This window comes from Magallana gigas, chromosome 3, assembly GCF_963853765.1.
Source record: "Magallana gigas chromosome 3, xbMagGiga1.1, whole genome shotgun sequence".
Classification (NCBI taxonomy): Eukaryota; Metazoa; Mollusca; class Bivalvia; order Ostreida; family Ostreidae; genus Magallana; species Magallana gigas.
Window position 1 is genome coordinate 38,627,554 of NC_088855.1, and position 24,245 is coordinate 38,651,798.

Genomic DNA, 24,245 nt, shown 5'->3' on the forward strand with positions numbered 1-24,245 from the left:
CTTGCATATTCAAGGATTCGACAATACATGAAACATTGTATAAAGTGAAGCTTTCTCTTTTGGACATCATTTTCTAAGATTTAAACTAAAGTTACATCTACTGACCAATATTACAAATGTACTATCCTAGGCCTCGACGTACTTAAGGTAACACAGTTTTAAAATGAACTATAAAATTATAAAAAGTGAACAAATCCGTATATAACATAAATATATTTTATTTTTTTCTTCATTTTTCTACAAAGACTTTTGAATGTTTTCCAGCATCACATCAATTTCTCGAGATATCTCATTGTCAATATCTGCCTCATCTGAAAAACAAAGCATGTTTTATTTCACATGCACGACGTGCCAATATTTCATTCAATGTTTCGTTTTTGTCAAAGTTATGCTGTCAAATTTTATAACCCATTTTAATACGCATATAAGAGTTATTCTTTATCAGTATATTTACCATTCTTCCTCCACCATTTATAGGTCTCGAATATAACCATCACAAAGATGGTTAAACCGATCATGTTGATATCTATAAAAAAACAATTTGTACTATACATGTAAAAATTGTACAAATTCATTGGATAAAATTATAAAACAAAAAGCCGTCAAATAAAGACATGAAGTTCATGTCATGAACAGAAAGGCCAAAACATATAGACGAATAGGTATTTAAGAGCAAATGTCAGTCAAGAAAACATTTGTAATTTTACCTAAAGCTACTCACACAATCTGCTGGGCTATTTGGTAAAATACTGAGCTTGTTGATCTACGAATTTAAAATTCCGGCGATGGAATATACGGTACACAGCGGATTTCTCGTTGGAAGCAAACAACGCCTTTCGGTTATACAACTGAGAAGGTATTATGACGGAGTAAATATTGTGACGTCACATCATTAAAGACGAGTCTTGATCCTGTAGGGTGTGACCTTACGATGTAACATGTTTCACATCTTCGCTAGCCATGGGTCTAAATATGAATATGGAGAAATGGTGATGTCTCAGTAAAATAAGTAAATATAGCATTGTTTTCTTGATTTTTAAATTTTTCTACATTTTTCATGTTTAATTTTGAATCCATCTTGGGGCCCCAGTGTTGGTCCAGGAAATGAGTTTCAAAAAATTATCTAGGAATCAATATTTATTATTTTCTTAATAGGTAACTTCAAATTCTAAATAATATAAACTATAAACAAACTAAATAGCAACTTTAATATAGTACGATATTCTGAAATAAATTGAGGTGGTGGAGTGTTAAAGTTTTAAGGCGTAAAAAATGTATTTATATCTAAATAGAACCATTTTAACAAGACCATGGACTTTCGGTAGGATTTAACTATCTATTTCTTGCGTCAAAACAAGTTGGTTTCAAGTGAAATATACACAGATTGCGTAGTCTTTGCTCAAGAGCCAGACAGGTCCTTTTAATTTCAGAGAGCTATAGCTGAGTGGCCTACAATGAAATAGACAGGCCTACGTAACATTGCTGTTTGACACAACTACCCAAACTCCAAGCTACTGTTTTAATGGTTCTATTTACATTTTCCAGTGTCTTTGCCTGTTACAACACTACTTATCGATTTTGTACTATATAACCAATAACTTCAAATGACGCCAAAGTGAGGCGCCAGTGGGGTTTGCTTATTTATGTTTAAAAATTTAATCGTACGATGGCTTGAAATTATATAAATATAAGTAATAAGGAATCATACTTTGAATATTATGAGGGGATAATTTCGGTCGGAGCGTGATCAAATCTACCATGAAGCCATTCGGGCTTTTTTGGATTTGATCACGCCCCGACCGAAATTATCACCTCATAATACTATATCATAATACGGTAGAGCATTTTACAACCGCCCCTTTTATAACATGTACAAACTCCAAATTGATATCGATGCCGCTTGTCAATCGTGTATGAATTAATTGACCAATCTGCCCTTTTCGGGATCAACCTAGATTAACGAGGCCGAGTACAGAACGAGTACGCACGCTTTCGCGCAGCGTTTCATTTGTATTGTGACGTCATCTTTCTGCTTGGTTGACGCCATGGCGTGATAGTTTCAACTGCAGATATTCAGCGAAAATTGTTAAAAATATCTCGTTTGATGCGTAAAAATAATGTTATATTGTGGAATAAACATAAATGTCTCGAAGTATAAGCTATATTTGGGCTCGGGTCGAAAACGTGAAGAGGGTTCAGCAAGCCTAGCCTTCTGTCACATTTTCTTAACCCGCCTAAATATAGCTAAATTCATATATTTCAGACAGTAACCATGTATTTTATAACAATGACCCTTAATATGTGATGTTATATATTTTTTTATGACTTAAATATGTCTGAATGTTTTAATAATACTATTTAGATCACCTTTTCCGCTTTTGTCAAATAAAAAATAGCCATTATCTGACGAATCTGGGAAATTGGGCATACAAAAATCAACTTTGATAAGACCCCTGGAACAAACCAGGAGGTGAAAGGTTTTTTTTATTTGACCATTAGATGCCTTTTAGCAATAACTTTAATATGTAGAACAGAAAAAGAAATCCCTAGGGCAGAAGTTTTGAAAAAATGTAAAAAATATGCAAAATTGATACATTTCAAGCAAAATCCCATAGGGTCCTATGTTAAAGATTAACACACTTTGAGATGACCCCCTTAACAAACGGTGTGGTAAATGTCTTATTTTTTAATCTTAAAATAATAATTATATCAGTAGAAATTCATGTTAAAAGTTTCATCCAAAAATCTAGGGCAGAACAAATTAGACCCGGCCTCGTTAAAAGAAAAAAAGAACGACATTCCCCCTTCTTTTTGCTACCGAGTATTTTTGCTTGTATATACGTGTATTATAGATATGATGACACGTGTGTCTATCAAACTCGTCATTCTTTGGTTTCCGGTATAAATATAAAAACACTTAAGATTTTAGGAATTGTCTAAGCTCCAACGTTATGCAATTACATTTATTTAAAGTTCATATTTACAAAGACCGAAGTCGTTTTAATGGGTAGGAGTCTTTATATTTTCTTGATTCTCCATAAGATAATAAGGACACCCAATTATTTTACAGACTTAACACATAGTCAGTGCATGAAACGGATTTTGAATGTCAAATGACAAAGTTACAATCTCTACAAAGGCTACTGAAAAATGTCTGCTTTCCCCCAAAAATGGTGCTTTAGGCAAATAACTTTTGTAAAGTGTTGATTGATCTATAGTACTCTGGCATGATACATTTGGCTCAAGATGTTCCTCCCAAAATTTTACTTCACCCCCCCCCAAAAAAACCCCAAAAAAACCACACACACACAGGTAAGATGCATACCAAAATGTTGGTAGCTCAAAGCCTTGCATTGGGTTATGGGGAATGCTTAATTTATAACGGCAGTGACAAAGAGAGTGTTTGAATTCACCGGTGATAATCTATTATTTTATAACTATGTAAACAAAGGCGACTTATCTTCAAGCTTGTCTCACGGAAAAATATGGAAATAAAACAGGTGTTTATTAAATCTGATAACAAATTTTATAATATTCGCGGACATACTGATAAGTTGATAATAAGATTACTTGTTACTTGTGTTCAATATAATTATAGATTACAAGGTGTAGGTTACAAAACTTTGTTTAAATTGTGAACAATATTATTATAAACTAAAGATAAGAAACGTTGGGTTTATTTTGTTGAAATTTTAACTTTACATGTTGTACTAAGACAGTATGCATGAAATATTAAACAAAAATGTTTTTATCATAAAGCAGCATTATCTAATATTATAGATTTAAAAACTCTATTATGTTTTTGTTTAACAACCATCACCATCTGTGACAACTACCATTGAGTACCTTATCTGTTATCTAGAGATAACCTATCACGTGTTATCGGAATCCGACTTACAAGTTCGTTAATCCATCTCTGTTACGGGGAGGAAAAAGTTCCAAAGACAAGATGGTCAATCTCCATAAAGGTCACAAACGAAAAGACGGTAAGGATGTTGGCAAACTGATTCACAACATGAAAGAGGTAAGTTCAAGTTAGAAACTTTTATCGACAGATGGCCGCGATCTATGAATGCACGTGTATACGTATTGATCAGCAGTACTGCACTACTCTTTGTTTCTGTCGTAGTTTTCTAGAATTTGTTTTATTACAAATACTGATAATTCCGTTTTGTTTTTTAGTTATTATGTAAGAGAGCTCGATGGTCAGGCAATTTTTAGACTATTTTAATATCCTTAAAAAGAAGAGATCAGGCCATGCCGCCGCCACATTTCCACTAGTCAATACTCAGCCTAAGTACACTTCCCTTCCTACACTGTACATGTAGTGTATTCATTTTTATAGAAGATTCGTAGAATCAGTGCATCGGTATATAAAGTTCCCTCCGTGATCTTGTCTTGAAGTCTTTGACTTAATCTTTATCAGACACTTTAAACATTTAGATAGAGTTTCTTCCGTGATCTTGTCTTGAAATTTTTGAATTCATCTTTAAAAATTTTGTATATGTGTGTGCAAACAATATTGTGAAACATGAAGAGATCTAATTTGTTTTTAACATCTTTCAAGTCCATTCCAATGGAAATTCCCATTGCCATTTCTTTTTCACTCAATGATATTTTTTAATTGAGGTTGCTTATCAAACTTACTGACAGTCGAGAATCCCCCTTCTTCTTTTCCCTTGGCTTCTTCGAGTTCATTGTTCATGCATTTAAAATTAAAAAATGTGATCAGAAAGGTTGTGAAAGCTTAAGAAATATTTTTTTGCTTCCTGTACTTAAGTGAATAAGCAATGGAAGCCGTAAGGTACTTGTATTTAACTGTCTCACTACACCTTGGAATAGTGTATCAAAAAAAATTTACTTGATTATAACAAATGCAATGTAGCTTAATGTATCAGAAGTATATACATTTAAGTCATATAGGCGAAAATATATACAATTTTGTATTTAAACACTTATAATATTAAAAGTTTAATGAAATTGGAATGAAACGCATGCAGATTTAAACCTGTAATCTGCGGTTCACAAGCCCGAAACTCATGCACAGATACCGGTAGTTTTTTACAACACATGTAGATTTACTTCTCGCGTAAACGAGTTTAATAACTTCCCTTGTTCTTTATGAACTTTTCTTTTAAGAATTTTAGTTGAGAACCGAGTTGAGTGATTTGAAAATTTTGGTGACGGTGGGGCCTGTATAGATGGAAAAATGATAAGAATTTTAAAGCTAAAATATTTGGATTTTTCTTAACTAAATGTTAGCTTTGGGCCAAAAAATCCATAAATCAAAGTTTAAGACAAATCTGATGGTTAATTTGTTGACCACATAGCCTCTTCAATTTATAATTCTAGTATTCAGCTTACAGTTCAGTATGTCAACGATCTCTTTCCTTTGGTGTTTGTGTTTCTTTGATCCGAATCTAAATGTATGGCATTAAAACTCCTATCTTAATATGTTTAACTGTTGTTTTACATGGAACATGGAAATTTACAAACCGCAATGTTACCTTAGATCGGTATCAAGATTTTGATATACATGTAGATATGATTTAAACATTGAATGTTTATTTTTTTGATATCGTCGGTCATATAACACACCACGCTGTGTGGACGAATCGAATCGCGTTAGCCCGGTATGGTCATTTGGCAAAACATGAAATCAATACATTTACAATATTGTTTTCTACATGTAATAAGATAACTTGATCTTTCTGTATTCAATATGGCCCTATAATAATGCAATATTCAATCTTTAGTATAAACCCTAATCCCTGTAAAACAAGAAAAATTCCATGACATTACAACAGTACAATTATGTATATACATATATTTGAAAAGTACAATTTAAATGATTGTATTTATTAAAATATTAGTACTTTTTATAAAATACTGTATAGTTTATTTCTTTCTTACAGCACGATCACGTCTCTGTAATGAGAAGCATTATGATGTACTCTTTGACGTCATTAGTAACACTGATAATAGCATTTGCCATATTCAACTACATGGAAACAGGCGTTCCTGAAGGGGTTCCGGAGGTCTGGAACGCTCGAATTTTGGACACGTCTCTTCGAACGATGGGCAAAGTGGTGAGTTGTGACAGCGCAATTGTGTGTGGATCGAAAAGAGTCACCGTTTTTTCCTTATACTAGTAATCTACCCTAATTTAATTTGATGCGCTCTCTGTAAATAACAAGTTAATGTTAACGTGAAATACTAAATACCCTCCCCTCTTTTAAATGGACTTATGACTTATAATCACATATAAAAATTATTTTAACTAACTGACCCCTCCAAGCAGAATTAGGGAAAGATTATGTTATATGAAATGAATGAATAGCTATGTTAATATTCGAGGCCTTCAAAGCAAATTTAGTAAATAGAGTATTGAACCCAATTCAGATTTTGACCCTGAACAATTTTGGTGTTCACGGAGGAGTCACGTGGTGGACAAGAAAAATGGTAGAGGTCATGTTAACTACGCTTATAACCGGAAGTCCTCGTGGCCTTGGCGATGACCCGGAACTGAAGGTACACATTTATATTAGGATTGTTGTTACGCGATGCCTGCACATGGTCATTAAGTAAATTTATATCAACTTTTTGCCAAAAACTTTATTAAAGCGTCTTCGCTAGTGAAAACTCAAAGATATTATAAGAGTTATGATATGAAAAAAATATGTTTAAAAATAATTCTTGAACAATTTTAACTATAATCTAACTTCATTTTTAAGTTTTCTTTTAACAATACTATATGAGCTATATCTTAATATTGAACAGATTTACGATACAAAACTGGCAGGGGTGGACGTGAGAATATATGAACCAACTAAGGGAAAGAACTCTGATCGTCCAGCTCTGGTTTACTACCATGGTGGGGGGTGGTCGTGGCTTTCTATAGGTAAGCATAGTTTTTTAACACAAGCTGTCTTTAATTCTCTCTCTCTCTCTCTCTCTCTCTCTCTCTCTCTCTCTCTCTCTCTCTCTCTCTCTCTCTCTCTCTCTCTGTGTATGCACAGTCAGTGTTGTGGTTATCACTGGGTTCAAAAGTTCACATGTATCATTTGAATGCTCTTCACGACATTTTCGACTGATTAAATGCTTATATTTTATTAGATGTTTATGACCAAGCCACCAGACAACTTGCAAAAGGAGTTGGAATGGTCGTTGTATCAGTAGGGTATGTTTTATTATAAACCAATTTATATTTTTATGTTTCTGATAAATGTCAAACTGAATTCCTTAATGAATATTATTATAAACTTAGTTACATGTTTATAAAAAAAATATATTTTTTAATTCATTCAGGTATAGACAATCGCCAGAATATGCTCATCCTATCCCCTTCCAAGATTGTCTTGACGTCACCGAACACGTGCTTAACAATGGAAAAGACCTTGGTATAGATAGTTCCCGCGTAGCAATATCTGGTGATAGTGCTGGTGGCCATTTAACAGCCGCTGTGTCACTCCGCTTGAAAAAGAAGATAAAAATTCAAGTCCCTATTTATCCTTGCCTGCAGCTGTTTGATATGCAGACTCCATCTTACATCGAAAACAAGGACTATATTCCGGGAATGTTGACGGATATATCTATGTTAACATACTGGCTCAACTACGCGAATATCAGTTATGATCACATAGACACTATAATGGCCAACAAACATACATCACCGGCATTAAAGAAATCCAAATACGCTGACTTAATCTCGCCAAAGTGGTACATGAAAGAACACATAAGAACAGAGTCTCTACGCGATATGAAGAAACCTACTGACTTCGGAGACGAAAAACTTTCAAAAGAAATAGAGAAAACCCTTCTTGATCCATACTTTTCTCCACTTATGGCAGACGATTCTGATTTGAAAGATATGCCTATAACTTATGTTTTAACGGCCGGATATGACGTTTTGCGAGAAGATGGCCTTATATATTACCAACGTTTGAAAAAGGTTGGCGTGAAAGTCCATTTAGCACATTACCAAGAGGGGTTCCATGGCATGATATTTTTCTTTAAAGGTCCAATTCCATTTAATGTTGGAATAAGGGCCATGGACGATTTAATACAATTTTTGAAGAAAAACCTCTAGCAAAAATGATGATATATAGGATTTTTATAAATTTTGTATTTATAGAATATGTCAGTTTAGATATTATTAAAATGTATTGAGAAAAATCTCTTCACTGTTTTATGGAAGTGTTCATAAATGCATTGTTTTCTCTCTAAAACACGTCATACATGTACATGCAATGGGGATTAACGTAAAATATACTGGATTTAAATTAAGTTTTGCTAACATCTCAATGGTGAATATAAAATTAAGAAAGAACACTTCACCAAACGGTGCAGTTGATACCTAAAGTGGAACTTTGGGAAGTCCAAAACAAGCAAAATTGTTAGTGCAACTTTAACTGCAGTAGTTTACTCTTTAACACGCAAAGAGTTATTTAAAGCTCTCATGTCGTCCATCTGAATTCTTTTCATAGCGGAAGCTACAGACACACTGCCAACCGGGTGTCGGGTAAAAATCTTGCTTACTTAATAAAATAGTTTCATTTGCAGCATCACGTGACGATGAATATTTCAAAAGAGATATTTTCTATTCATCCGATTGCGGAATAAATAATAAATTAACAGAAACGATATCGATTACCTTTATTTGCTGAATAAAACTTAACTTAAAAGAAATCTCATTTGAAGCACGATTTTAACCTCTTTACTTGATGAGATAATCTAACATAATAGTGTCATAAATGAACTATAATGAAATGCAACACTGCATTAAATGATGTTACCACTGTATATAATGATGTTACCACTGCATGTAATGATATTACCACTGCATATAATGATATTACTATTGCATATAAATGAAATACCAGTTCAAATAATATGAAATTGACCATAAGGCAGCTATGGCGTTCCATACAACACGGTTCCTTTAATTTTTACTTTTATTTATCCACACAATATTACCCGGCCATCGATCGTAGGATGATTCTAACAGACTATCCTGCATTGACAATGCATGCGGTAAAAAGTCACGGTTCACCATAAACTTGATGATTGAGTCCCTGATGGATGGGTTATTGCTATAAGTCCACTCCATGAACACCGCTTTCACAAACACTTGTTTAAAGAAATATGTCCCTCCTTCCAATACAAAGTGTTCGTAGCCCTCTACATCCATCTTGATGACCACGCGGCTAGGTTTGTCCGGAAGTCCAAGAATATCATCCAACAGGATTGTATTAACAGGGTTGGCGTATTCGCCATTCATAACTATCTGAGCTTTTTTCACGGGGTTCTCTTGATTTACAAACGTGCCTCCCACATTGTTTAAATCCTTGCCCAATGTCACTTGCATATGGCGACTTGATATTGCATTTGCGATTATTGTCACTAAATCTCCGAGTTTACCTTTATGAACTGAACAGCATAGTCTTTTGATATTATCTATGAGCGGTTCTACAGCTATTGTCTTCCGACCTAGTTTTGCCATTTCGAGGGTAAACGCGCCTATGTTGGCCCCGATATCTAGAAACGTCAAAGATGGGTCTTCTTGCAACAATTTCACCATGGGTACGGCTAAATGATGCTCCCATCTCCCAGTTCGTATTATATCATGAGAAACATACTTATCTTGTGTCTCTGAGTAAACAAATATAGGTGTCTGTCCAGACAAAGTGTTTAATGTTGCCTCCTGGAAATCTTTCACTTTCACTCCTTCACACATAGGAGAAAGGCTCCAAGAGCCGTTCCAGTTATAGATCCGAACATCACTCATCAATGACTTCTGTTCGTTATGTTTTGTTGTAGCTGCTGATTTCTCCTTTATTTTACTTTCTTCTAGTTGTTTTGATAAATTAGCTTTAAGTACTGGCAATGACAAATTCTTGATTTTTTCCAATGTTGTTTCTAACTTCTTAATTTGATCTGTATTCGTCAGTGTAATGTCACTACTTTTCAAATTTTCAGCCTTTTGATTCGCTTGTTTTTCTACCTTGTTCACAGATTTATTGGTTTCCTCTGGCCTTAGTTGAACTGTTGTCTTTTTTGTCGTCGGTGTTGTTGTTGTTGTCTTCCTCGCCGTAGTGGACAGAACTTCGATTTTTGCTGCACCTAGATCAAATGGGTTACCCTCTTGGATATAACGCCTCTCCTCTGCTTCTACATGACCCTCGGCCTTTTCCCGGGAGCGGCCATGGTCTAGATTAAGTGCACTGTATTTGGACACGCTTCTTCCTCTCATGTAAAAATGGACGATTCCGAGCAGCATACAGATAAATGCCACAGCGAGGATAAAATGTTGTTTCTTCATTTCTTTGGAAAAGAATAAGATAAGAAAGTAAACGTTGGTATTTGTAACACAATTTCAAGTTTTCATGAATTTATGATACAGAAATTTTGGTCGAAGGTATTGCAATGTGTAATCTTTACACAGTTCAAACAAACAAAAATGTAAACATTCACTGACTCGACAAGAGCCGAAAGTGATTATGAACAAGGGGGTCAATGTTTGAGGGAGAAAAATAGACAAAAGCATGAATAACCCTACAATATTATTCAAAGACAAAAGCTACATCAAATATTTTCAAGAAATAATCAACACAGTATTCACAATAAAACCAAGAAGAAAATTATATACCTTATTTCCGTTTGATTGATTTATAGAAAATTATAGATAAAAGCATGAACAACCTTAAAGACTTTTTGAACCCTATAAGGCACATAATTGGAACCTATTTAATTCAGAAATATCATAATCAGCGATTGTCCTAATCTCCTGAAAATAACAAAGAATGAAACTGTTTTGCCTTCATTAGGAGACATATTTCTATCTTACCTGTTTAGGATTCCAATGTTGTGGGGGACCTCTCTCCCGATCAATAGTGTTATCAATGGCCGATAAAGAACGGACTCCGTCGACACTGCAAACCACTGACAAGTTACACGCCCCTTATTTTTTTCCCTTTTAAACAGATTTTAATCATATTTATTTAATCTACCAAATGCGGATAAAAAATATATTTCTTTCCGCCTTGTAATGTACTAACAAGGACGGTTAAGAATGCTCATTTTAAACAAAGTTTCATTTTTTTACAATTTGTTTCGAATTCGTCATCATGAGTATGTTGTACGATATTTTTAGAGTTAATGGGTGGCAAAAAGAATATTATATTAATTGTAACTCGGAAAATTTAAAAGATCAATGAAAGAAAAAAAAAGGAGTTTTTGTACGGCATCAGAAATCTAACGAATTCTTTTAATTTCGGAAAGTAATTCAGCTGGGATATGGAAATTTACATACGAGTAATAACTGAGTTTCCCTACGAGACAGAAGACGAATAAGTAATTAGAAATTGTTTGTACACAAAACACAGCGGACCCTGTAATAGATATCGTGACAATTAGTTTCACTCTTCCAATCACAGAAACAAACAGGCTTTGGTGGAAAACTGACTTCTCTACTTGCTGATAAAGCCTCATCTGTGTTCAACACCTCCTGTCCCTTTTGTGTGTCTGTTTATATATACCTTTGTGATCTCCAGTGCAAGAATTCTAAAAGAGGGACTGAAAGACATAGACACAAAATGATTCCTATGTAGACGCGCAGTCTCAGCGTTTTGTTGTGGAATATAAATTAAACATAAACCGTCTTTCACTTGTTAGCAAAAGCTGACTTTGTCCTGTTCGACATTTTAGGTACTACTATTACAACTTTTTCTATGTTGTTGAATGGATAAGAAAATAAATGAATTGAATTGATCTTTTATCACCTGCAGATTTGTATTTCAACTAGCATTCATTATAAAACACTTTATTCATGGAATTGTTAATATTTAAGATAACTAATTTAAGCTTTAAGCTACCCGAGAACATGGATGGGAGAAAAAGTGTAATTGACCAAATTTTCAATTACATGTAATTGCAATTGAGTTAAGCATTTAAAAAAACCCACACAAATGCCACAATTAGTTCCCGATACTTTTTGTTAACATTTAATTATTTATCCATTTGATTATGAATAGCTGTTCTTGCCACAATTGTTTAAAAAAGTTATCATATCTTTTTTTTCTCTCTCAATAATGTAATTATTTCTTTCCTAGCAAATATCCCTTTCTTCTAAATCATTATTTATCTTATTTGAGACAAAAAAATATTTCTGTGTGATCTTACCAATAAGATAATTTTAATTTAGTTTCATCACAACTTTCATAAAAATAAGAAATACATGTACTAGTAGGTGGTAAAGCTATAAATCCAATGCCTTGATGTTAGCTTTCAACAGGCAGATCATACATGTAACATACACAGATTTCAATATGAAATTGGTGGACAAAATTAGATTCAAATAAATCTTGTAACTTCGAATTTCTTTATTGAGGATATGTTTCACCACAATCACCAGTGTATGACGTAGAACATCCCCGACCCATTCTGTATGTTAATGGTGTCGAGGTGCAGTCCTCCTACACAATCCTTTTGGTGGATTATCTTGAAACGAGAAAAAAAAGTCTTACAATAACATGTACATACCTTGTACTTATTTCACAAAATGCAATTGAATAAAAGTGGTTTTAAGTGGTGTTAAATTTTCAAGAAATCTGAAAATCCAACCCAATTTTGAAAAATATGCACTTCATGAATGTAGTAAACTTACCATAAAATTTGTTGCACTGGTGCATTTGATGAATATCCCAGAAATGACCAAATTCTGACCAAATCCAAACATATTGATTGGGGTGTAAGGCGGTATATCGGAGCAATGTTCAATGACCTGTAAATAGAATATGTTTTCAAACTAACACAAGTCAGAAAAACAATATTGCTTGAATGATAGATAAAAATAAACTTCATGAAATTCTACTTTTTGAATATAATATATGAGAACTGTTGTAATTTTTCATATACATTTTGTAGCCCTAAAATCGAATTTAAGAGCATAAATAAGTTTTGAAGAATATGTGTCAGTAACGATACTTAGTAAACAACTATAGCGTTTTGCAACAGTTCTTGTGTATATGTTATACTTTTCTCCCTTGAGTCCAGTTTGAAGGTTTTGGTGCAAAGCAGTATTTCATCAAAACAGCTTCGTTCATGGAATCGCCCCCCGAACAAGGTCGCGCATGCTCATGGTAAATCGGTTCATGTTTACCAAGATCAATAACAACTTCGACATTATTGCAAGTATGGTCATCTAAAAACAAAAATAGTTCAGGTGAGTAGATTTCTCGATAACTTGGTATTGTATACTGCTAACATTTAAACAATAAAATGCTTTCTTTTGTGATTCTTGGGGGATAAAAAGGTTGCGACATTGCAGAAGAAATACACAATCCTCGTTAGCGGGTTATGTAAATTTTTTCTACAATGATCGCTACCTTCATAACCCGCATGAATCATCAAAGAAAATATTTTATTGTTTATATTTATATCTTTCTTTTAACTAAATAACAAAGTGGTAGTAAAAAGTAAGTTAAATCCAGTAAATTGCTGTGAATGTACATAAGTACGTTAGCTAAAAGAAACAGCCAAATCGTCTCCTGTGAGACTGAGTCTGACATCAGCATAATTATTTCGTGCAGTCCGGGATTTAAAGAGGGCTAACGATTTCAGTCCTGTCAATTTCAGCCGCTGTAGATATCGACCAATAGATAAACGGGGTGTGTAGATTTCAGTCTGACCGTTTCTATAGAGCTATGAATTAACTATACGTTTCCGTAAGACATAGAGCGAATCATACTCGGTGGATGTAAATATATTTTAATAAAAAGGAAAGAAAATTATACTGTATATGTTTAGATTCATTATGATATTTCTTTGGCCTAGATTTCATGAAAATCATTACTTTTTTATTCCTTAAGATATACAATTGATTAACGATCGACTTTAACATTTTTTTTAAAAAGAATATTAAACAAGATTTACTATTTCATCGAGTGAATTAACTACAGCTTAATTACGTTGAATCTCTAAAGATTGCAATCAATGCTTTACATGTATTGGAGCTTTGCGGTGTAGTTGGCGGAGCTAAAGTTGTGGGTAGTGGTCTTGGACTAGAAGTGGAGCTGGTACTGGTGGTGCTGGTAGTCGTCGTCCCTTTAGTGGTAGTGGTAGTGGTAGTAGAAGTGGTAGGTGGGGGCTGGGTACTTGGTACAGGTGTAGCTCTAGGTGAGGTACTTGGTACAGGTGTAGCTCTAGGTGAGGTACTTGGTACAGGTGTAGCTCTAGGTGAGGTACTTGGTACAGGTGTAGCTCTAGGTGAGGTACTTGGTACAGGTGTAGCTCTAGGTGAGGTCGTACTTTGTTTACTCGGAGTCATTCTTGGAGAAGTTGTTTGTGGGACTGGATGAGGTGTCAGAGTGACTGCAGCTTTATAGTGGTAGGCACAAGATGAATTTTGATATATTAATTTGATGTACAGTGTAATCAATTGCAAGAATTTTACAATTAAGGGAGCATATTGATAATGATATTGGGTTAAATACGTCATCACAGAAAGGCGCCATAAGCATTAGGCATTGAAATTCATTCACTTATTAATAACTTAACATCTAATGCATTTACTCCAAATTATGTTGCAGTTAAACAAATAGGGGGTACAGTAAACTTACAGTAAACTAGCACTTCCTGCAAAGCAATTTCATTTTGTTTAATTTTTAACCTGCTAAAACAGATTTGATATAGTTACCTGGACTAACTGTAACCAAGAATGTTTGACATGGTTTTGGTTGAATCCCTGCAATGAAAATAGATATTTAATTGTATGAAATGAATTAAACAAACTCTTAGAAAGAACTTTTCTATGAAACTAAGACGTGTACTACCATTCAATGTTTGGTCGGGTCCCGGGCATGATTGTATGTTAACACCTGAATCCCGTCTTATAAAGCCTACCTGGTAGATAGCAATTTAAAAAAATTAAAAGAAATAAGGGTTATCATTTGTAATATACTGAAACAATAAAAACATCTCATATCAAGATAACAAGGTACTCGTTCGATGCTTTCGGACATTTATCACATAAAAACTGACTATGGTGCTTTCGGTTACAAGTGCACGAAACCTACATCAAATCTGATCATCTTTTTTTGATTGATAATCATTTACAGATTACTATAAGTATTTGATTAGTTCATTGCAAAAGAAAATTTCAGAGACAGAATCATCATCTACGAACCTTCCTGTCGTGAATGACTGGGAACCAGCCCTCGGGCGAGATGACGGACGGTGCTATAGCTTTACAGTGGCTGGGACTGAGGTCCACTGAAAAGGACGAATCCTGTAGGTACAGAAATCCGATGATCTGGCTGGTCCGGTCCGGACACTCAAAGATCACCAGCTGGGGGTGGTTTGTATTACAGATACAAGCATGCTGTGTTGTGGACGTTTTTAGAAGGAGGGCGGATGCCTTAAGCTTGTTCAACCCAACACAAACACATAAAGCAATTGACAGCAGGCGAAGCAGCGGCATCTGTCGGTGTAAGGAAGCAACTATACACTAACACCACCGAATGTTCCAAATTTAACAAGAAACTGGGATTTATATTTTGTCTAAACCAAATATGTTCGTTAAATATCAGATGCGACATCAATTAGAAATATTTTACATTTGATTATCAATTACTTACATCAGTTCCTGTGTGTTCTGAACAGATCTAAATAGAGAAACGTTAGGGTAGTTGTTCCGATGTAACTAGTTTCAGATGACATTACTTGTATCTGTTTGTTGTAAACACAAGAACTGGTCCATGTTGGTTTACCAATTTTTGGTTGCCAGAGTTCACTTCTCATTAGCCTGATAACGAAATGGCGATGTACAGAAGTGTTGATGAAACTTAACCTATATTTGATCATCAAAGTATACAAGTTGTACTGATACAAAACTTCGTACCCATAGACAAATTCTGTCAACTCTGAAAACTTCCGCTGTGCACGGTCTTTATCTGTAACGTCAACACAAGACCTCGAATTTGGTTAATGCAAGTACATATGTACCAACAATATTACTTTCGGTGATTTCAAAGTCTGCTCCAAATTATCAACGTTTGTTCAGAGTTGAAATAAGATTTTTCTATTTTAATTATCTAGCGTCATTTAGTGGTGTCTGTAATAGTTATATGCAATTTGTACCTTGGGCGTAGAAAAAATATACTTTACTGGTTTTAAACAGTAATAAGAATTCCAACTCATGTAAGATGGGTTGCTGGTTGTAGCAATTTTTATACTATTTCAATCTTATTTTGTAAAAGAGGTTTGTATAAGGCTAGTGTACACATTGAATTTTAAAGGTAAATTAATATGTGGAAGTTTTCTTTACTTAATAATAGTTAAGAGCTAAAAGTTAAATAATAAAATCTTAGGTTGATACGATGGGTAATTTGTTGACCAGCTAGCCTCCTTAATGCACATTTAATAAATTTAACACAGTAGTGAGGTAATGTATGTTCTTCCATACAAGTAATTGATTAAAAAATGTTGTGCAACATATGCGGACACTCGATTTTAATCAAAGACAAGGATGTTTCCTATCCATTCACTTTTATCAAATGATGTTAAGATTAACATATAACTTACTAGAAACTGTAATTTGCAAACCTAACTAATTGATGAAGAATTGTAAGAAATTTTTTTTTTTTGCAACAATAAAAAACATCGATCAAGCTCCAAATTGTGCAAAAAGAAGTTCAATGATGTAAAAAGGCGATTGTTGAATAACTGTACTAAGAATTTACGTGTAGAAAATTCGAAATATATTGAAGCAATAATAATTATTGACCGGATGCCGAATCAATGTAGGAAAAAACTTCAAATTAATTCAAAAGTGTTCATTTCTCATCACAATCTTGATTTCCGTCAGAATTTTTTGCAATAGACTTAATGACCTTGTCATATTTAAAATTGAGACAGGCTTTATAACTGAGGAAAACAAGAATTCCCTTGGGGGATTTTTATAGTCTCAAGGTCAAAATTTATCTTTATGTGCCGTAGAGGTGACCAAGATGGGTAGACCCTCCCCGAAATTCCAAGTTAACCAATGTACAAGTAGAATCCCCCGTGGTTCCAACTCTGATGTTTGCTATATATAGTAGTCAAATAGCGGATCAGTTTATCTACTGTCTTTCACTTCCGTAAAATTAGAGGACCAGAATTATTCTGTTTTTCACGTCCCTACCAATGATGAAAATCGTTTTCTTGTTCGTTGCTGTCCTTTTTCAGGAGACCTCGGCAAACTTTCTGTGCTTCTGCAACTTCTTGCATCCCTATGGCTCCTACCTGTACGAGTGTCCATCCAGAAGCAGCCAGCTTATAGGGATCATCTACCCCCCGGAAAACACTGACCACTATGTGGACCTGTCCTCGCCCCACTGTGTGGCCGCATTTAACGCCCAGGCTCCCCAGGGGTGGGTGGCAATCTACTACAACAGCAACAACGTTAATAAGGTATATATATATGGCAGAAAATATGGATGACTAATTCGAATGACCATGTAACTCATGAACGTTAATTAATCATTTAAAAGGTTTGAATAAATAAGCAATGATTACATTGCAAAATTAAGTGAAGTTAATTAAATGTGTATTTTAATTATAATACTTTAATGTTGTTAAGATTTGTCATTTTTTTCTCCGTTACCATAGTAACGGATAACACTGTCAACAGATTTATGGCGTCATGTCATTTTAAATCAGTTTATATGCAGGCAATGAAATATTAAGTAATATTTTACAAAATGAATCACTGCATAGTATTTTATTTCACATGAATAGACAGTCCTACAGAAGACAAATATTTACTTGATTTATTTCGTCCATTCATTTGATGTTAATCGCCATTAGGCGTTGGGTCAAAAGTTAAGGTGGCATGGGACATAATTAGATTTCAACGTGGATAAGAAGTCTTACATCATATTCAAAATATTATAAGTGCTGTTTTAAAACTTTTTCAAAGTTTCGAATGGTACATTTTTTTAAACATGAAATGCATTTTGAATTTTCTTATGGTTTTGTTTTAAATCTGTGCAAGAAAAAATTTGAAAATAACATTTTTTAATCGGCATATTATCCTACGTAATGGGTCTCAAACTGTTATCCAATAGCATGTCTGTTACATACACAGTTTGGTTATAACAACACCTAAGTTTTCTCCCAAGGAACAAGTACGACTTGCACATCTGAGATTTCCTTCCACATATTTGTTAATCATACTTTAAAACAATTAGCTTAGTGCAGTATCCATAGCAACTAATCAATACTATAGCAAATACTCTATTTTTCTGAATGTTTAGGAAGATTTTTTTTTATATTGTAATATATTGGAATCCACGTCTCAAACTGATGATCGTTTTATCAATTTTTGTTGATAAAATGTAGTCAGCAAACCAAAAGCATGGTACTGTTTGCTATGTTCTTATTTAGGTCAGACTACACGTTCCTTAATTTTATAATACTTTGTCCAGGAATTTCTTATTGATTTACCACTACGTTGACAAGCGTTCTTGCAAAAGATTAGGGTACCTTACCAGACATTAGTGCAAGATACTAGAGTATGCAATGTCCTATATAATCTTACTAAAAATACACTTGAATTGCTGATGTAAATTTTTTTGGCATAAATATATATATTTTAAAAATTTCAATGATATTAAAAATGATAATAGATACAAGTAATAAATGATTTTATTTGGTATTTATTTATTTGGCCGTTGAAAATTTGAAATATAATCATCATTTTTCGAGGAACGTGTTGTCTGACCTTAGAAATCTTCAAATATTTCCTGAAACAATTATAAATACAAGTCGATTTAATCTACATGTGTTTTTAAAAAATTCCTGACAAGCAATCTAAAATAGGAAACATGCTTATTTCTCACTTTAATTGTTTTATTAGACTGATTTAATGAGAAATCTTTAAAACGGACAAAGCTGTTTTAAGAAGAGTGTTCAATTAAACTGAAAAAACAAGCCATTTTTTCTATCTCTGTCACACAGATTTAAACTGTATGCGTTTAATTATTCAACATGTGGGTAATGTATTACTAGATTTCGTTTAATAAAACACAAAGAATATGAAAGAACATATACTTACTGTTACTCTGAATTGAACTGCCAAATAAGTGTTTCTGTTTATTTTTTCAAAGTAATATTATCAACTTGCATATAATGAGATAGTAGTCTATTAATTAAATGTATGTACACTTATTATATAGATAGATGATTAACAAAATTTGTTTCAGCTCGGCTACATGTTCAAAGATTCGGGCTTTCTCGATAGGCAATGCCCGGGTACCCTCAGCTTCAATGTGCGTAAGTATACTAGCAATACATACAAATTCATAGTCATGCCGATTCCATTGTATACATGTAACCACTATGAAATATCCGTTTACATAATAGTATGTAAAACGTTTGTTTTGTTCTTTTTTTCCAGAGAATGTTGTGAAATCTGATAAATGTACTCACCATATCGGACCGATTCCAGGTGAGACGTGCATGGTTTCTTATATCAAGATTTTTTTATTTCTATTATATCCACGGCATCAGTATTTTATTAGTCTGTCCCAAGATATTTTTGCAGCATATTTACTTAAATTATTCAATATTTATAAATACCTCTTGATTTAGACGATGTTCATTCAATAGTATAAAAAAAACCCAATAATCCCCTTTTGAAACGTTCTCTCTAGCTTGTCAGGTTTCAATACACGGCTTAAAATAGAAAGTCTACGGGAATTTTGCATTGCATCAGCCATAATTAAGCCCGGATGATAACGTTGAAAAAGTATGCGAGGTATTACGAGTGACTTCCGAATGGTGAAAAGATGTCAACATTCATCATTATAAATCTCCGTAGGAAATCTGTTTTCGTTCCTGTGAATTTTTACGAGGGAAAAATGATAATGTGGAATGAAGTAACATGTATCTTGGAAATATTCCCTTTCATCCATTTCAATTGCACTTTTTTCACAGGTATGTGTATTTTTAATAAAAATCGTCTAAATATGCGGCATAAATATCTTGGGACAGACTTATACCAAAGATCATGACATTTAATTACCGTCCACTGCAGGCATGTTCACGAAGCTATCTTAGGACTATGGTGTGTCCTAAGTACATCTTAGGATACGTCTTAGTCTTATGTCTGTTTCTCGAAGCTCTCCTAAATTTAGGAACCGCCATAACTTTGTCCTAACTTTAAGACATCACCTACCTTGTCCTAAGACCATCCTAAAGCTATAAAATCACGTTTTTAGGGATATTGGGATGTTGTGAAGCATTTTCTTAAGACTGGCAGAATAAGGCAATATTTTCCACAGTTCCAGCATTTTCGACAAACATCAAATTCCTAATCCGGGAGGGGGGGGGCATAGTTAATTATTCTATCATGTATGTTCATTTTAACAAAATGATGTGGAGGGGGACCCCCAACTCTCACCAATTCCCCGTTGCTATATGCCTGCCTTGGAGCTGACAAATTAAGATTTTTTTTCGCAAATAGTATCTCTGTTGGACGAATGAAAGTTATTCACTTATTTTTTTTTATCTACATTGTACACTAAATGAGTTACATTCATTGTTTTGATTATAATAATTTTTGATAGCAATTATTTAAATGTCCTTTGCTATAAGAAGTAAATTTACATCGGGTTACATATACCATGCGTGATCATTCCTAATTTTTATCACTTTATTCTGAAAAAAAAAATAATCTTTAAAAAATTTGTAATGTTGAATGAACTGTGTTTATATATTTTCGAGATATATTACAACTTATTTCTTATTTAACATGTTCGTGTATTCTATATATTGCAGATTAAAGGGAAATTGGTTGTGTTTGTACGAGTACATGTGTTTCCTCATGTAACGTTTCACATTCTTTGAAAATCGCGTGTTTATGTATTACATGTACTTGAATGACAAGATTCTCTAATGTTAATTATGAAATGACAATACACACGTGTTGTTTACATAATTATCTGCCTGTAAGCCAATTCTGTCCTGATAAATATTTTCTTTCTTTTTTTAAAAGAACAGTTATTTGAATTTTTGGGGGCTTGTAATATTTTTTATTTTAATTTTTTTTTTTTGGGGGGGGGGGGGGGGGGGTGTTCATTTAAAGAAAAACAAACTAAATTGTTATTGGTAACTGATATATATTTAGGTAAATGTAAAATTATTAAAATGCATAAATTAAAATTACTGGTTTTAGGCCTTTTGTGTTAACTATCGAGACGTACAATTTTCTCTGGCAAAATGTTAAATGATTCATCCCTACACAAGTCTTTCAAATTCGATCTGAATGAATAATTGTGAAAATAAGAATGGTTGTAGAAGGTTAGGATATCCTAACTTAAGATGTTCCTAAGTAACCGTCGAGCTACATCTTAAGACGTGTCCTAAGTTGATCTTAGAATGTTCCTAACTTTTCTAACTAAGTCATATCTTAGGAACACACTTAGGTCATATCTTAGGAAAGTTTCGTGAACATGCCTGCTGATTTACTAATCGGGATTGGAAAAGCATTGCGATGCATAGTTTAAAAAGACAGCCAGTTGCTTTATATTCAGTAAATCTAGTCTTCTCGACGTTTCTGAATTCGATTACAACTAAAATTTACACGAGAGCCTGTAAGTTCCATATTTTTATAATTATAATTAATTTGCAAATAACTTGTTTTTCATGTACATGTATTGTCTCATATTGCTTAGGTTTGGTACTTCCGACCGCCACTGTCCCAACCGCAGCACCCACACAACGCCCAACTGCGTGGGTCACTCTGCCTACAGCCCACCCACAGGTCAATCAACAGAGTAAGTACTACTCTCATTGATAATAAACATGATAGTCTCTATAATTTTGTACTATGAATTTTAAATGCTCTTTTAGTAATAGAAATTTATATCAGAATATGATATTGTTACGGGGTATTCAATGTAAAAAAAAAACCAAACAGTTCTTTCAACGTCATTGTCCTATAAAGGGCCAATGTCACCATGTAAGAATAAAACTCCCAAACGTGTTGATATACATACAATACTACTATATACAGAAAAATATTCGCCCCCGTTTTATTTTCGCCCCTTTCACTCTCGTTGTCAGCAGGCTAATTTAAGACAGGGCGAATTCCAATGAAGTTATTTCTTTAGTACGTAAGCGAATCTGGGCGAATTTAAGACGGGGCGAAACCGTTTGCAAGTGTCGAAGGGCGAAAATAACACGGGGCGAAAATAAGCCAGTACACAGTATTCCAAGGCATTCGAAAGTGTCGGCCAAATTTGAACGCTAGTTATCAAGATTTAAACGGTGTACAGTATTCACAAATCTTTGTTGTGTTAAAAGTGACGTGTCATGTTTTGGGGGGTTCTTTGCACAAAATACCATTTTAATAAAAGGATATGTTATAAATATTCGAAACTATCTAACTGTGTTCATAATGAACTTACAAATAAAAATATTTAAGTAGCAACATTCTTTTACAAGTATATATAATGCAGATAGACAAAAACATAGAACAAGTCTAGATGTCATAGCAAAAAACTGTGAGCTCTGCATCTCGCTTTTTAACTTGTCAGGTGACATTAGAATTTTGACCGATCATTTTTTAGTCATTCGAGATTTTAAACTTGGAAAATAAAATTTTAGATTTTCAGTTAATATTGCGATTATGCTTCTTTAAGAAAACTAAACCAGGGCATTGTTACGTTGTATAGTTCGCCCTTGGGTTTGTCCTTTATTTTTTTTTCTATTTTTATTTATTAGATATTTGTGATGGACGACGTCTAGAGATCGGCATAGTCCAGCATCTTACAGTATTTAACGCGGACTCGCGACATTGTCCGAACTCTGCAGTAGCTGACGAGGAAGGAGTGGTCATGGCGTACTGCAAAGCACCGGAAGTAAAACAGTGGAAACGACATACCAACGTAAGCTGTATATATACAAAAGTTGATTCCAAAGTATATATAATGTCACCAATGCGATAAAACCGACGTAAAGTAGCAAAACCCTGCATTTTTGTCAGGACAAGTTCATATTAAATTTAACTTCTATGGTATGATAGAGAATTAAATTTTTATTGGACTTTTTAAAAATTTCATGAGAATTACCTGCATTGTGTGACTATAAACTTTAATTCAAATGTTGAAACACTTATTGAGAAGACTATAAGTAAACCAAGACACTGCTACATATACTGTCTTATATCTGCGATTCTGAATGGAAAGGATTCAAAAGAAAGAAAAGCAAACTTTCCATTTTTATTTGTTTCTTTGAATTAAAGGTGATGAGCGACTGCAAATCAATTCCAAAATATTCCCCCATTTCCTTTTTCTTTGGAGACAGTGTGCTAGCTGGCACAAAGTCTGGAATTTTTATTGAATGCACGTCTTCAAGTTTTGTGGTTAGTATACTCACAGCTCTCTCTCTCTCTCTCTCTCTCTCTCTCTCTCTCTCTCTCTCTCTCTCTCTCTCTCCTACTGTGGGTGGCTTTAACAATCATCAGAAATTTTTTAATACATTTCAATTTTTTATGAAACTTTTTATGAAATCTTTTGATATTAAAATTCATGATAAAAAATTGAACCGTTCAAATGATTGCTAATCATAAAATGAAATTTATCCGATTTGTCTTGCAGATGGCCCGCCAACTGTGCTCCAATATGTTTTTGGAAAAGGTGACTATCCCGCCATTCCTTGCCAGCCATTACCACGTCTTACAGTGGTGAAAAGTGGCCCGGAAGAACACAACTCTACCATGTGACATACGACTTTAAAATAAGCTGTTTCTTGAATTTATTTGAATAAATATACATGTTATTTGGTACTCTTTATTCTTCTTTTTTTTTTTTTGCTGTTTTCGGTATCTCTTTGCATTTAAGAATTTGTTTATCAATACATAGAAACATTTAGGCTCCATACTACTGAGTCGGAAAAAAACAATTACATGCTAAAATGAATTCATTTGTATAAAATCGCTAATTATTGTGGCAAATAGCACACATGTATATGGGAATAGGTACTGTTACACCGCACTTTGGAAAACTACTCACTTTGAAAAAAAAATTCAAAGTGGGTGGATTTGGTCCAAACTTTAACGCATTTTGAAAATTAAAGTGCGTAATTTTCAAATGTTTGCCAGAAGTCACATATCAGTTATCGTACATGCACACAATGATTTTAGCTAGATGTGATTATTATTATACAGCAGTCCGGTTAAAATAATGATAATATGACAAAATAAA

At 33.8% G+C, this 24,245-nt stretch overlaps 4 protein-coding genes and 1 long non-coding RNA gene across 6 annotated transcripts; 2 read left to right on the forward strand and 3 right to left on the reverse strand.

The window, feature by feature from the left end:
• Window positions 1-202: 202 nt before the first annotated feature.
• On the reverse strand, window positions 203-1,042 carry LOC105324862 (uncharacterized). The gene is made up of 3 exons (XR_004604031.2): window positions 722-1,042; window positions 455-526; window positions 203-311 (listed from the first exon to the last, which is right to left on the reverse strand). It is a non-coding gene; the product is annotated as an uncharacterized lncRNA (long non-coding RNA).
• A 2,822-nt stretch (window positions 1,043-3,864) lies between these two features.
• Window positions 3,865-8,169, forward strand: LOC105324863 (neutral cholesterol ester hydrolase 1). The gene is made up of 6 exons (XM_011424076.4): window positions 3,865-4,024; window positions 5,916-6,089; window positions 6,403-6,531; window positions 6,781-6,901; window positions 7,117-7,180; window positions 7,309-8,169. Exons 1-6 carry the CDS (start codon window positions 3,950-3,952, stop codon window positions 8,087-8,089), a joined length of 1,344 nt encoding a protein of 447 aa, XP_011422378.3. The 5' UTR covers window positions 3,865-3,949; the 3' UTR covers window positions 8,090-8,169.
• Window positions 8,170-8,787: 618 nt separating this feature from the next.
• On the reverse strand, window positions 8,788-10,988 carry LOC105324864 (uncharacterized). 2 transcript variants are annotated; one of them, XM_034481454.2, is made up of 2 exons: window positions 10,649-10,798; window positions 8,788-10,323 (listed from the first exon to the last, which is right to left on the reverse strand). In XM_034481454.2, the coding sequence occupies exon 2, from the start codon at window positions 10,319-10,321 to the stop codon at window positions 8,942-8,944; it is 1,380 nt and encodes a 459-aa protein (XP_034337345.2). In that variant the 5' UTR covers window positions 10,322-10,323; window positions 10,649-10,798; the 3' UTR covers window positions 8,788-8,941. The 2 variants fall into 2 exon arrangements, with proteins under 2 accessions (XP_034337345.2, XP_011422379.3); XM_011424077.4 differs by lacking the exon at window positions 10,649-10,798 and adding an exon at window positions 10,847-10,988 and having other exon boundaries at window positions 8,789-10,323.
• Window positions 10,989-12,247: 1,259 nt separating this feature from the next.
• On the reverse strand, window positions 12,248-15,872 carry LOC105324865 (uncharacterized). The gene is made up of 8 exons (XM_011424078.4): window positions 15,636-15,872; window positions 15,185-15,478; window positions 14,832-14,901; window positions 14,696-14,743; window positions 14,002-14,376; window positions 13,035-13,201; window positions 12,665-12,781; window positions 12,248-12,498 (listed from the first exon to the last, which is right to left on the reverse strand). The coding sequence occupies exons 2-8, from the start codon at window positions 15,476-15,478 to the stop codon at window positions 12,406-12,408; spliced, it is 1,164 nt and encodes a 387-aa protein (XP_011422380.3). The 5' UTR covers window positions 15,636-15,872; the 3' UTR covers window positions 12,248-12,405.
• Window positions 15,873-17,063: 1,191 nt separating this feature from the next.
• Window positions 17,064-23,832, forward strand: LOC105324866 (uncharacterized). Its single transcript, XM_011424080.4, has 7 exons — window positions 17,064-17,448; window positions 19,242-19,311; window positions 19,436-19,486; window positions 21,714-21,815; window positions 22,765-22,928; window positions 23,285-23,404; window positions 23,640-23,832. The coding sequence occupies exons 1-7, from the start codon at window positions 17,182-17,184 to the stop codon at window positions 23,727-23,729; spliced, it is 864 nt and encodes a 287-aa protein (XP_011422382.3). The 5' UTR covers window positions 17,064-17,181; the 3' UTR covers window positions 23,730-23,832.
• The last annotated feature ends 413 nt before the right edge of the window (window positions 23,833-24,245 follow it).

Bases quoted from the DNA above. Each gene is read 5' to 3' on its own strand.
- LOC105324864 (XM_034481454.2), bottom strand. From the start codon at position 10,321: ATGAAGAAACAACATTTTATCCTCGCTGTGGCATTTATCTGTATGCTG.
- LOC105324865 (XM_011424078.4), bottom strand. From the start codon at position 15,478: ATGCCGCTGCTTCGCCTGCTGTCAATTGCTTTATGTGTTTGTGTTGGG. The intron at 14,744-14,831 runs GTAGTACACGTC...TTTTCATTGCAG, and splicing joins ACCCGACCAAACATTGAATG to GGATTCAACCAAAACCATGT. The intron at 13,202-14,001 runs GTAAAGCATTGA...TTTTGTTTTTAG, and splicing joins ACCGCAAAGCTCCAATACAT to ATGACCATACTTGCAATAAT.
- LOC105324866 (XM_011424080.4), top strand. From the start codon at position 17,182: ATGATGAAAATCGTTTTCTTGTTCGTTGCTGTCCTTTTTCAGGAGACC. The intron at 21,816-22,764 runs GTAAGTACTACT...TTTATTTATTAG, and splicing joins CCCACAGGTCAATCAACAGA to ATATTTGTGATGGACGACGT. The intron at 23,405-23,639 runs GTTAGTATACTC...TTTGTCTTGCAG, and splicing joins GCACGTCTTCAAGTTTTGTG to ATGGCCCGCCAACTGTGCTC.
- LOC105324863 (XM_011424076.4), top strand. From the start codon at position 3,950: ATGGTCAATCTCCATAAAGGTCACAAACGAAAAGACGGTAAGGATGTT. The intron at 6,090-6,402 runs GTGAGTTGTGAC...AACCCAATTCAG, and splicing joins TTCGAACGATGGGCAAAGTG to ATTTTGACCCTGAACAATTT. The intron at 6,532-6,780 runs GTACACATTTAT...AATATTGAACAG, and splicing joins GCGATGACCCGGAACTGAAG to ATTTACGATACAAAACTGGC.